General features: G+C 42.0%; 2 protein-coding genes across 6 annotated transcripts in view; both read left to right on the top strand.

The window, feature by feature from the left end:
• The first annotated feature begins 882 nt into the window (after window positions 1-882).
• On the top strand, window positions 883-5906 carry LOC121532700 (diencephalon/mesencephalon homeobox protein 1-B-like). The gene is made up of 4 exons (XM_041838480.2): window positions 883-1052; window positions 1404-1576; window positions 2047-2222; window positions 4867-5906. The coding sequence occupies exons 2-4, from the start codon at window positions 1411-1413 to the stop codon at window positions 5323-5325; spliced, it is 801 nt and encodes a 266-aa protein (XP_041694414.1). The 5' UTR covers window positions 883-1052; window positions 1404-1410; the 3' UTR covers window positions 5326-5906.
• Window positions 5907-6851: 945 nt separating this feature from the next.
• The window catches only part of LOC121533452 (casein kinase I), a 62061-nt gene continuing 57578 nt past the window's right edge, over window positions 6852-11334 (top strand). For 4 of the 5 annotated variants that reach the window (XM_041839409.1, XM_041839407.1, XM_041839408.1 and 1 more), the window contains exons 1-2: window positions 6852-6988; window positions 9745-10546. In XM_041839409.1, coding sequence (XP_041695343.1) covers window positions 10319-10546 — 228 coding nt within the window. In that variant the 5' untranslated portion in view covers window positions 6852-6988; window positions 9745-10318. Of the gene's footprint in view, window positions 6989-7018; window positions 7172-9744; window positions 10547-11334 lie in introns of those variants that run through there. The other variant, XM_041839406.1, reaches the window with a different exon arrangement.

Below are 11334 nucleotides of genomic sequence, written 5' to 3'. Positions count from 1 at the left end.
TTGTGTTATACACCCACCCATTGACTCCGACCAACAACCCTACCTTTGTTTTTGCCTTAAGTAAGATTCTGTGTTATCTAACCATACCAAACGTAACCATATCAAACTAATTTGAGTGTCCCAGATTTACATTTACTATGTTACGTCTAGTCTATGAGACCAGGCTATAAATATTTTCTGGGTGTGGAGTGCAACAGCCTACTTTCACAATAAAGTGCATTATCATGTTTACTGCATTTGTGAAAAAAATATAAATTCTGTGAGTTCTGTGCAAGTGCTACTGAAAAGAAAACACTCCATCTAACCTACATGCAAATTATGAATAAAAGATTTGCATGTTGTTTTTTATTATTTTAGTGTGACAAAGCACAATAATATGGAAAACTTAATTGTTTAATTAATTTCCTTATTTTGGTGGGATAATAGTTCTCTTTGAAGAGATCTTGAATCTGGTTTAGTTGAACTTTAGGAAATTGGTCTTAATGGCCCATGTCTAGATTGTATTTCACAGGCTGACAGTTTATGGGCAAAATATGGAGCCTGTTAGCAAAACAAACCGCAAAGCAAACCCCCTGCAAGTGGAGATTGACAAAGCAGGGAGTTTAGGAGAAAGGAGGCTGAGAACAGGGGACAATCAAAGGCTGTTATTTTAATCTGGGCTGCCTCAGAGATTAGCAGACCACATTGTTTTAATTGTTTTAACGGGAGGGAATGAAGCGCTCGTTTATTGTGGGGAGATCCTTTGCGTAAATCTCCTCAAGTTCAATAGTTTCAAAAACTTGAGCCCTTGGACCCCCCTCTTTTCCCTCATCCCACCTAATCCAAACTAATACCTTTCTTTCTATTGGCTAATGGTTTAGGGGAGCTGGAGTAAATGCTTCTTAAATAGTCGTGGGTCGGTGGGTGAGAATGGTTTTCGGAGAATTAGATCCATGACTTGGCGTACGAGGATAAGGCCTGAATTTCGAAAGTATTGGACTGTATAGGTGGACTTCTTTGCCTAAAAGCGGACGAGAATTGGTTACATTTCTGCTGTTTTGTGAGCTTTTCAGGTAAAATAAAAAATACTAGAACTTTTACACACTTTTTTGTCTGATCTGTATTTTGAAAATAGTTGTATGCTGGTAGCCTACTGCAGCAGATTACACAAAATCAAGTGGCAATGGTTTATGCTTAGAGAATAATAACTTTCATTTACTTTAAATTATCAAAAAAGTTGAAAACGTATATTTACCAGTTGTTCTGTATTTTACATTTTTTAAGTGAGTTTAGACTGTAAATCTAAATTGCACAGTGCAAGCGTCTTACATTTACAGTAAGCTATATAGGCGATATAGTCTTTTCCATTGTAGGCTTAGTTATTATAGTTATTAAAAACGGTTCTTTTGTCTATATACATTTAGGGCCGCTATGAATTCCTTGAATTTCTGCGGGGGATCCAACAGTGGAGTCTATCCTCTACACAGCTTCAACTCCGTCTTTTTCGACCACCACCAGATGGAAGACCAGTACCAGGTTTATTCATTGGCCAATCCCTCCTCGGTTAACACGTTCTCTGTTGCTGAAAGACTTGCAGGTATTTAGACTACACTACTTTAACTTATGACAGTGTCTGTAATCGATGCATGCAATCAAACAAATGCAGGTGGCAACATTTTTCACACACAAAAACAACAACATAAAAAAACATTTGTAGGCTGCAAAATGATAATTGTCATCAAATCAAATTGTATTTGTCACATACACGTGTTTAGCAGATGTTATAGCAGGTGTAGCGAAATGCTTGTGCTTCTAGCTCCGACAGTGCAGTAATATCTAACAATTTCACAACATATACCCAATACACACAAAAAAGTAAGGAATGGGATTTAAGAATATATACATAAATGGACAAGCAATGACAGAGCGGCATGGACTAAGATACATAATAATATTATAGAATAGAATGCAGGATATGCTGGTATTTTCACGTTTAACCCGATATCTCACATGCCAACTGGCTGTTTCACCACTAATCTGGTTGTGGCTTTTCCTCTGTCCTCACAGAGTTGATCCTGGAGGCCCGTTATGGGAACCAGCAAAAGCAGCGTCGGAGCCGCACAGCCTTCACTGTGTCCCAGCTACAGGCTCTAGAGAAAGCCTTCCAACAGACCCAGTACCCTGATGTAAGCATGAGAGAGAGACTGGCTGTCTGCATCAACCTGCCTGAGGCTCGCATTCAGGTCAGTAAAGGCCGCTCTTCAAAGAGGACCAGCCTGTGCGCATGCATTCATTCATAATATTTATTTGAACTGCTGCTTTTAGTAACTTTATTCTTGTAATATACAGTGCCTTCGGAAAGTATTCAGACCCCTTGACTTTTTCAACATTTTGTTATGTTACAGCCTTATTTTAAAATGGATTAAATTTTTTTTTTTAAATCTCAGCAATCTACATTCAATACCCCATAATGACAAAGTCAAAACAGGTTTTTAGAAAACATTTAACATTTATTACAAATAAAAAACAGAAATACCTTATTTACATAACTATTCAGAACCTTTGCTATGAGACTCGAAATTGAGCTCAGGTGCATCCTGTTTCCGTTCATCATCCTTGAGATGTTTCTACAAGTTGATTGGAGTCCACCTGTGGTAAATTCAATTGATTGGACATGATTTGAAAAGGCACACACCTGTCTATATAAGGTCCCACAGTTGACAGTGCATGTCAGATCAAACACCAAGCCATGAGGTTGAAGGAATTGTCCGTAGAGCTCCGAGACAGGATTGCATCAAGGCACAGATCTGGGGAAGGGTACAAAACATTTATGCAGCATTGAAGGTCCCCAAGAACACAGTGGCCTCCATAATTCTTAAATGGAAGACGTTTGGAACCTCCTAGAGCTGGCCGCCTGGACAAACTGAGCAATTGGGGGAGAAGGGCCTTGGTCAGGGAGGTGACCAAGAACCCGATGTTCACTCTGACAGAGCTCTAGAGTTCCTCTGTGGAGGTGGGAGAACTTCCAGAAGGACAACCATCGCTGCAGCACTCCACCAATCAGGTCTTTATGGTAGAGTGGCCAGACGGAAGCCACTGCTCAGTAAAAGGCACATGACAGCCCGCTTGGAGTTTGCCAAAAGGCACGTAAAGACTCTCAGACCATGAGAAACACGATTCTCTGGTCTGATGAAACCAAGATTAAACTCTTTGGCCTGATTGCCAAGAGTCACGTCTGGAGGAAACCTGGCACCATCCCTACGGTGAAGCATGGTGGTGGCAGCATCATGCTGTGGGGATGTCTTTCAGTGGCAGCGACTGGGAGACTATTCAGGGTTGAGGGAAAGATGAACAGAGCAAAGTACAGAGAGATCCTTGATGAAAATCTGCTCCAGAGCGCTCAGGACCTCAGACTGGGGCGAAGGTTCACCTTCCAACAGGACAACGACCCTAAGCACACAGCCAAGACAACGCAGACAGTGGCTTCGGGACAAGTCTCTGCATGTCCTTGAGTGGCCCAGCCAGAGCCCAGACTTGAACCTGACTGAACATCTCTGGAGAGACCTGAAAATAGCTGTGCAGCAACACTCCCCATCCAACCTGACAGAGCTTGAGAAGATCTGCAGAGAAGAATGGGAGAAACTCCTCAAATACAGGTGTGCCAAGCTTGTAGCGTCATACCCAAGATGCTTTAATCGCTGCCAAAGGTGCTTCAACAAAGTACTGAGTAAAGGGTCTGAATACTTCCGCTAACATCAAGGCGGTGACCCGCTCCTGCAGGTTCATGCTCTACAACATTCGGAGAGTACGACCCTGCCTCACACAGGAAGCGGCACAGGTCCTAATCCAGGCACTTGTCATCTCCCGTCTGGATTACTGCAACTCGCTGTTGGCTGGCCTCCCTGCATGTGCCATTAAACCCCTACAACTCATCCAGAATGCCGCAGCCCGTCTGGTGTTCAACCTTCCCAAGTTCTCTCACGTCACCCCCCTCCTCCGCACACTCCACTGGCTTCCAGTTGAAGCTCGCATCCGTTACAAGACCATGGTGCTTGCCTTTGGAGCAGCGAGGGGAACGGCACCTCTGTACCTTCGGGCTCTGATCAGTCCCTACACCCAAACGAGGGCATTGCGTTCATCCACCTCTGGCCTGCTGGCTCCCCTTCCTCTGCGGAAGCATAGTTCCCGCTCAGCCCAGTCAAAACTGTTCGCTGCTCTGGCACCCCAATGGTGGAACAAGCTCCCTCACGACGCCAGGACAGCGGAGTCACTCACCACCTTCCGGAGACATTTGAAACCCCACCTCTTTAAGGAATACCTGGGATAGGATAAAGCAATCCTTCTACCCCCCACACACAGCGGAGTCGCTCACCACCTTCCGGAGACATTTGAAACCCCACCTCTTTAAGGAATACCTGGGATAGGATAAAGTAATCCTTCTACCCCCCCAAAAAAAATAATAATTGTAAAGTGGTTATCCCACTGGCTATAGGGTGAATGCATCAATTTGTGAGTCGCTCTGGACTAGAGCGTCTGCTAAATGACGTAAATGTGCCCTTGAGCAAGGCACTTAACCCTTATTGCTCCTGTAAGTCGCTCTGGATAAGAGCGTCTGCTAAATGACTAAAATGTAAATGTAAATACTTATGTAAATGTGATCATTTTAAAAAATAACTGTTTTTGCTTTGTCATTATGAGGTATTGTGTGTAGATTGATGAGGGAAAAAAACAATTTAAATAATTTTAGAATAAGGCTGTAATGTAAGAAAATGTGGAAAAAGTCAAGAGGTCTGAATACTTTCCGAAGTAGTGGTATCAGTATTACTTTTTAAAACCTTTATTAACACTTCAACCCTTCACCAATAACTAAATAATATACTCCTCCAGGTGTGGTTCAAGAACAGGAGAGCAAAGCTCCGTAAGGGACAGCGATGCTCCCCTCTTCGCAGAGTACAAAGCCTGGAGGAATCACATCAAACCAAGGCAGGAGGGGAAGAGAGCACTACCAAGGACTCCAAAACACAAAGCAAATTCGCTCCTCTCAGGGAAGTCAGTGATGCTCCCACCATTTCTTGTCCTGGAGACGCCATTGCAACTCAGGCCCACTCAAGATTACATTATCCTCCCGTTTTTCCCTTTGTGTGTGGAGAGCAGAACCACCTTCCACATCATCATGCTTTAGGGATGCTGTCAGCTGGCTTACATTTCACCCCCAAATTCTGGCCCATTCTACAGCAACACAGCCCGGCCTTAGGAGTTGCCCCACCGGTTGGTAAAAATGGCAGCCTTTCCCTTCAGACTTTCTATCCCAGTAAAGCTTTACCCCACACCAACCTGGGTCTATAACTTCTCTGCAGTGTGTGTTGACAAAAAGGGACTCAAATAAGAAAAGAGTACACTGGTGTACTAGTATCAACATGGACACATAAACTACTGATTGTAACTTTGACTCTGTACAACTGTTTGTATGTGTGAAGGACCTTTGCTAATTGTCCTGTTAGAGTACCTCTGACAAATGATTATGTCTGTAGATGATTAGTTTGATTAAGAAACACTCAAGGGGCTAGTATGTTGTGAGCATTCGGGATCGCAACCGGGAGTGTATTGGTACATACTGCATATGCTTAGAGATGTTACTGTCAGTTTTTACTCACTTATGACAAGCACTCTGTGTTGTTGTTGGTTTTTATCGCACTGCTTTGCTTTATCTTGGCCAGGTCGCAGTTGTAAATGAGAACTAGTTCTCAACCATCTTACCTGGTTAAATAAAGGTGAAATAAATCAAATAAAAAAACGTAGGAGAATAGAGAATTTAAATGTGGTTTGGGGCACTTATTTCTTTTAAAATAAAATATCAATTTGTTCAAGACACTTTTCTGTAATGTCTCATGGTATGACTCTTTAGGCCTATCCTATATTAATTTCATGTTTATACACAATAAAACCGTAATTCAACTGTGTGTGAATACAATTATTTTGAATGTCTTTTTAGTTTTTCCATTTGTTTCTTTTTTCAAATAGAAAAATAATAACCCAGATGAGTTTGGGTCTCTGGTCTTGGGCAAAAGAAAGCAATAACTCAAGCAATGGGAGGTCAAGGGGTTAGAACAGAGGGTAAATGACTGGGAAGTGCTCCAACAGATTCCTTGCAGGGAGGGAGTGCCAACCAGATACCCCTGTGTCAGGACAGCCAATAAGCCTGGCACGGAAGGCTACCAGCCAGGTGACCAGAGGTAGCAGATGGTGGTTATAGGCCTACAGCACACATCAACTATAGAGCTTCAGATTGACCTCTACACCATTGTTAGATTGAACTAATATACTAGTCAAAAGCACAATAAAAGATTGAAATAAGGGTCATGGCAGAGGAGGAAATATTTGACAAAATTATCATGCTGTGTAAATCAGCAGGACATGAAAATTACTTTTATGTCTAGTAGGTTATATAGGCCTCCTGTAGCTCAGTTGGTAGAGCATGGCGCTTGCAACGCCAGGGTTGTGGGTTCGATTCCCACGGGGGGACAGTATGAAAAATGTATGCACTCACTAACTGTAAGTCTTCAGAGCGTCTGCTACATGATTAAGATGTAAATGTTTTAATATAGCCCCCTCAAGACAACAAAGTTAGACAAATAAATGCTCTTCAAAATCATGCAATATTGTTGGTGTTTGATGATTTTGGTATGCTTTACCAAATGACAGCCCAGTAGTTCACAAAAGCTCAGCATTTGTATCTCCATAAATTGTATGGTTGGAAACTGAGCCACAGCATCAACACACGAATATTTTCATGGGTTATTGAGCTGTATGGATTTTAGTCATATTCTCCAAGCAAGGTGCGCTAGTTTACCAGCGCGAGGATATCGGTGGGAGTGGAAGGTGACGCTGAATGCTTGCTTATCGGCTGGGAGGCTTAAAGAAACAGCAAGACCTAGCGAGGGAGAATAGATAAAATCTCATAAATACATGAACATGTTGATACATCCACTTTGAAAATACACGTTGACAGGTAAAATACGTTTCATGGTTAAGTGGGGGAGCTTTTTCCGAAGGCAATCGCATTTAGCCGTAAATGAACGACCTAGCTAAGGAAAGAGCTAACGTTAGCTGCAAACTGCATTTCTGTTGTGGGATTAAGGAGTTGCCCACTGATGTTATGTTTGGGAACTGAAAACAAACGCAGCTAATTTAGGTGAAATGCACTTTGTTAATTCGCTTTTACGTACTTCGTATAATATGTTTACACTATTAGAAGGGCTTGTCATGATTAATGTGGAATTAAGGTTATGGCAATTACTATTTGATGTTCTATGCAGTTTTAGCTTGTTCTACTCGGCAGTAGCTTGCTTGCTAACGTTAGCTAGTTAGTACGTGACTGATCAGTGTGTTTTGGGAACAAGTAGCTAGTAGGCCAGGATATTTTCAATGATCACCCGATGAGGAACTAACTAATCAACAATTTGAATAGTTTGACAAGAAAACAAGCTGGTGACAATATCAGTATTGGCCACTTCCAATTACATGTCAGCTACCTCACCTCAGCACGCTAGTAGTAGCTAGTTCGCTAATGTTAGATGGGTAGCTAGCTATCTAGCTGGCAAGTCTGAAAGTCGATTTTTCCGGCTCCTGTTTCTTTAACTCGTGGGTAGTATTTACGGAGTTGACAAGTAGAAAAATATGGAAATCACCGATTGATCACAAGTATTGTCCTCTTCGTACGGGTACCAGGTTAAGCTACCTTTCCTAAAAGGGCCACACAACTGACAGCAGCTGCCATAGAATCAGGCTAGATAACTAGCTAGCTAACAAGCTAGCATGAACTCTGCGCGAGGAAGAGAATGCGCTAACTAGCGAGTTAGCGCGATGTGAGGCCTTCTTTAACCAGTGGAGTTGCCTTCATCACATACCCTAGCTTTATAGCTTGTCACTAATCTCACTTGTTAGCTAATTTACTACAGACGTTATTGTTTCGTTTGTCTGTTACTGTTAGGACTCAACTCGTTGGAAAGAGAATATAGCAGGATACTAAGGCAAGTAGCTAGTTAACGGTCGCTAGCTAACACAACATCTCGTGAAAATGTGTCGCGCAAACATTCGACCAAGCATTTATTGTTTCTTCAGTGTCAAATGGCTACCAAATAGGATTCAATTCAATGGCTCATATTGTCTATAGTATTTATAGCTAGTTAGTGTCTTGTATATTGCTTGAATGATGACTATATTGTAAACAAATGTTGGCTAATTTATGTATGAAAGACGGTGGTTACTCTCATAACCACATGTTGGCAATTTATGCCAAGTTAAAACAAATGTGACAATAATATTCAACTGTTTATGTAGTTACTAACTAGTCAACTGTAGTGTTCTGTTTCTGTGGCTTTTCAATTTCTCAGTAAAACAGTCGGTTGGAATTGATAATGTATCATCACATTGACTCAAATTATTTGTTCATTTTACTGTCAAGTTTGAAATATGGTTTTCCTATTAAAACCAGCCACACTAATCAAATTCTCCTCCTTTTTCTCTGTTTACATGACTGAGCTGGAAGTAGCATGTGTTCAGTGCTCTCACAATTTCATAATTTGTGGTGATGGATACATTTAGCAAGTAATGGGGTTTCCATTTAATTGATTGACTTTTTAATGACTAAGACATGTCCAACTACAAGGAGGATACAGTGATTTAATGATTTACCTTATCTGCTCTGAACACATGCTTCTGTTTCAGTCTTTGCACAGGTGAAGGCACACACACACACATAGTCCTACATTTAGCCTATTCTACTCGTGTAAGTTAGTTTATTCTACTACTGCAAAAAGCTTGCACTGGGTATTGGGCAAGTTAAATTGGTTAATGTTGTGTTTTACTTGCTTTCTCTTTACATGCTATTTCATGATTTCATTGATGAACATTGATATATATTATATAGGTAAGCCCTTTGGCTTGCCCTCTCCATTTCAAATCTATGATGTGAATCAGTTTCCCAGGCTATCAGACATTTTGGCAGTCATTGATCAGTTTAAGTGCATTTCCTGAGGAAAGCATAGCTGCCTGCAGATATTGCTGGCATTACCTGCTCTCCATGAGTATCAGCAACATCACAGTTCCCAAGGGAAGGGGAGGGAGGAAAGCTGGGCCTCAGGGTTATACAGAAACCTCCATGTATGCTATTAACTATTCAAAGGCTGTCAAATCACACTACCAGTGAAAACTGATATATTGATGAGGTTGTGGATGATTGTGCCAAAGCATAGGCTATGTAGCACACTCCAGTTGAATTTGTCCAATTTTACATTCCTATGAATCAATCACGTTTGATAGTCTTTACAGCTAATAGTCAAGGAACACCTTTTGTCCAAAGCCATAGCCCTATAGTGTGTTTGTATAGATACAGGTTTTTGGGCATTCAAAGATGAAATGTCCTGGAAAGGGGTGTGTTGTTCTCAGTCTAGTATGTGATGTTTCCACCCGTATTGATTGCTTTATTGAATTCACTGCATGTACCACTCTGAAAATGGATCCAATTTCTACTTCAGGCTGGAAATGTATGAATTACCAGTAACATACTAGCCTTTATAAGATCTTATCTCAGACTATTATTGCATGCAGATTTCTGCAGTCTTTAATGCTTATAATTAGAAAAGACATGTAATTGATATCTGATCAATGCAAATGTGTCTGATCACTGCAAATGTGTCTTTGGCAAGAGATTCTGTAATGGATTGTTACACCTAGGGGCTAATTCAGTTTGTTTGTGTTTTTCAGATATCCAACTAAACAGAACAGGACTCTACTGCAGTATCTCATCATCATTGTTGACTATACCTCCACCATTGCCTCTTTTGCTGTGGCACTGGAACATGAAGAATGTCTGCTGTATTACCAAAGACTGACCAGAAGGAAGCAATGAAGGGCCCCGGGGGAAGTTGCCAAGCTGCGTTGTGGATCCAGTAGCTGGGATTCCGAGTGCTTGTTGTGTATGAGTGTGTGTTTGTGTGTGCGTGGGTGCATGCTAGCACAACCTGCCCACTTCAGGCAGCGACATGCTACTCTGAGACTGGAGTTGGACAAACAGAGAAGAAAGGAGTCGACCACCATAAACAAGAAGGAAGAAGGGGAGAGCACGCAGTACAACATTGGCAGATAGACGTACTGTGTGTTTTGGCTGCAGTTTTACCCCAGTGGAAGTGGCTTTTAATACATTGCACATTTCTATAAAACACCTTTCCGCTGTCTTTGTATCACCTCCCCCATCCCTTAAGAGTCCTGGTTGTTTTGGTGCCTCTGTGATTTGCATGGCCGGAGAGTAATCGTGGAGAGGCCAGGGTATCACAAGCTTATGGATTTTGACAAGAAGGGGAGTAAGGGAGAGACAGAGGAAGGGAAAAATATGTCTAAGGCAGCTGGCAGCAGGACTGGACATGGGGGCCGGGGTACAGGGACCAACTCTGGGGTTCTTATGGTTGGCCCAAACTTCCGTGTCGGAAAAAAGATCGGCTGTGGCAATTTTGGAGAGCTGCGGCTGGGGAAGAACCTCTACACCAACGAATATGTGGCCATCAAATTGGTAAGGCCAACATGCTTGACTAAACGGCATGGCTGTGGTGTGTTTCTGTTTGGATGCACTCCTACATTAATCATCCTCACCACTGTCTTTTTCAAATTACATACTGTAGGTCTATATTTTGCCATCCTCTCCAATCTAACATTCCTCTACACTACTTCACTACAACTAGTGCAGCTGCTTTGTGACATTCATTTTTTTGTGTTATTAGATTTGTGTTACTGTAGTTTAGCCAAGGTAATTTAATCCAGTTTCCTTATAGCAGCAGAATACCCCACCCCTGATGACTTGTTGACCTTTTAAGAGACAGGAAACATTTGAGTGCTTACAATGTCTCTCTCCCCCTCCCCCACAGGCAAATATTTACTTATCTGTAGCTAGGTCCCATGCACTGTTAATGAGTCAACCATGCTCAGTTTGTATTATATTAAAGAGAAGGAAGAATAATTAACTTCCCAGGTCATAATATACACGCCAGAGAAACGCCCACTAGAACTCCTTGAGGGAGCTAAGGGAATTGTTGCACAATATCACTATGAGAACAAGTCAACTACAGTACCGTCTCATGGTGATGTGTGCATGCATGTACACACACACACAGTAGGGCTCTTGCCTTTTAACTCGAAGGTGAAATGGAAACTCTGAGTAAACCAGCGTAGGGGGCTCAGAGAGGTTGCAAGTCAAGATTTTAATTCTGCAGCACGCAGAGAGTGGGTCTGGGAAACCACATGAAATGGCAAGACCCATTTATTTTCTGACTGGTGAAGGGAGGCCCGGCCAGAAACGGAGCT

Source organism: Coregonus clupeaformis, chromosome 20, assembly GCF_020615455.1.
Source record: "Coregonus clupeaformis isolate EN_2021a chromosome 20, ASM2061545v1, whole genome shotgun sequence".
Classification (NCBI taxonomy): Eukaryota; Metazoa; Chordata; class Actinopteri; order Salmoniformes; family Salmonidae; genus Coregonus; species Coregonus clupeaformis.
Note: the sequence above shows the minus strand (reverse complement) of the source record. Positions and strands in the feature narration are given on the sequence as shown.

Bases quoted from the DNA above. Each gene is read 5' to 3' on its own strand.
- LOC121532700 (XM_041838480.2), top strand. From the start codon at position 1,411: ATGAATTCCTTGAATTTCTGCGGGGGATCCAACAGTGGAGTCTATCCT. The intron at 1,577-2,046 runs GTATTTAGACTA...CTGTCCTCACAG, and splicing joins TGTTGCTGAAAGACTTGCAG to AGTTGATCCTGGAGGCCCGT. The intron at 2,223-4,866 runs GTCAGTAAAGGC...ATACTCCTCCAG, and splicing joins TGCCTGAGGCTCGCATTCAG to GTGTGGTTCAAGAACAGGAG.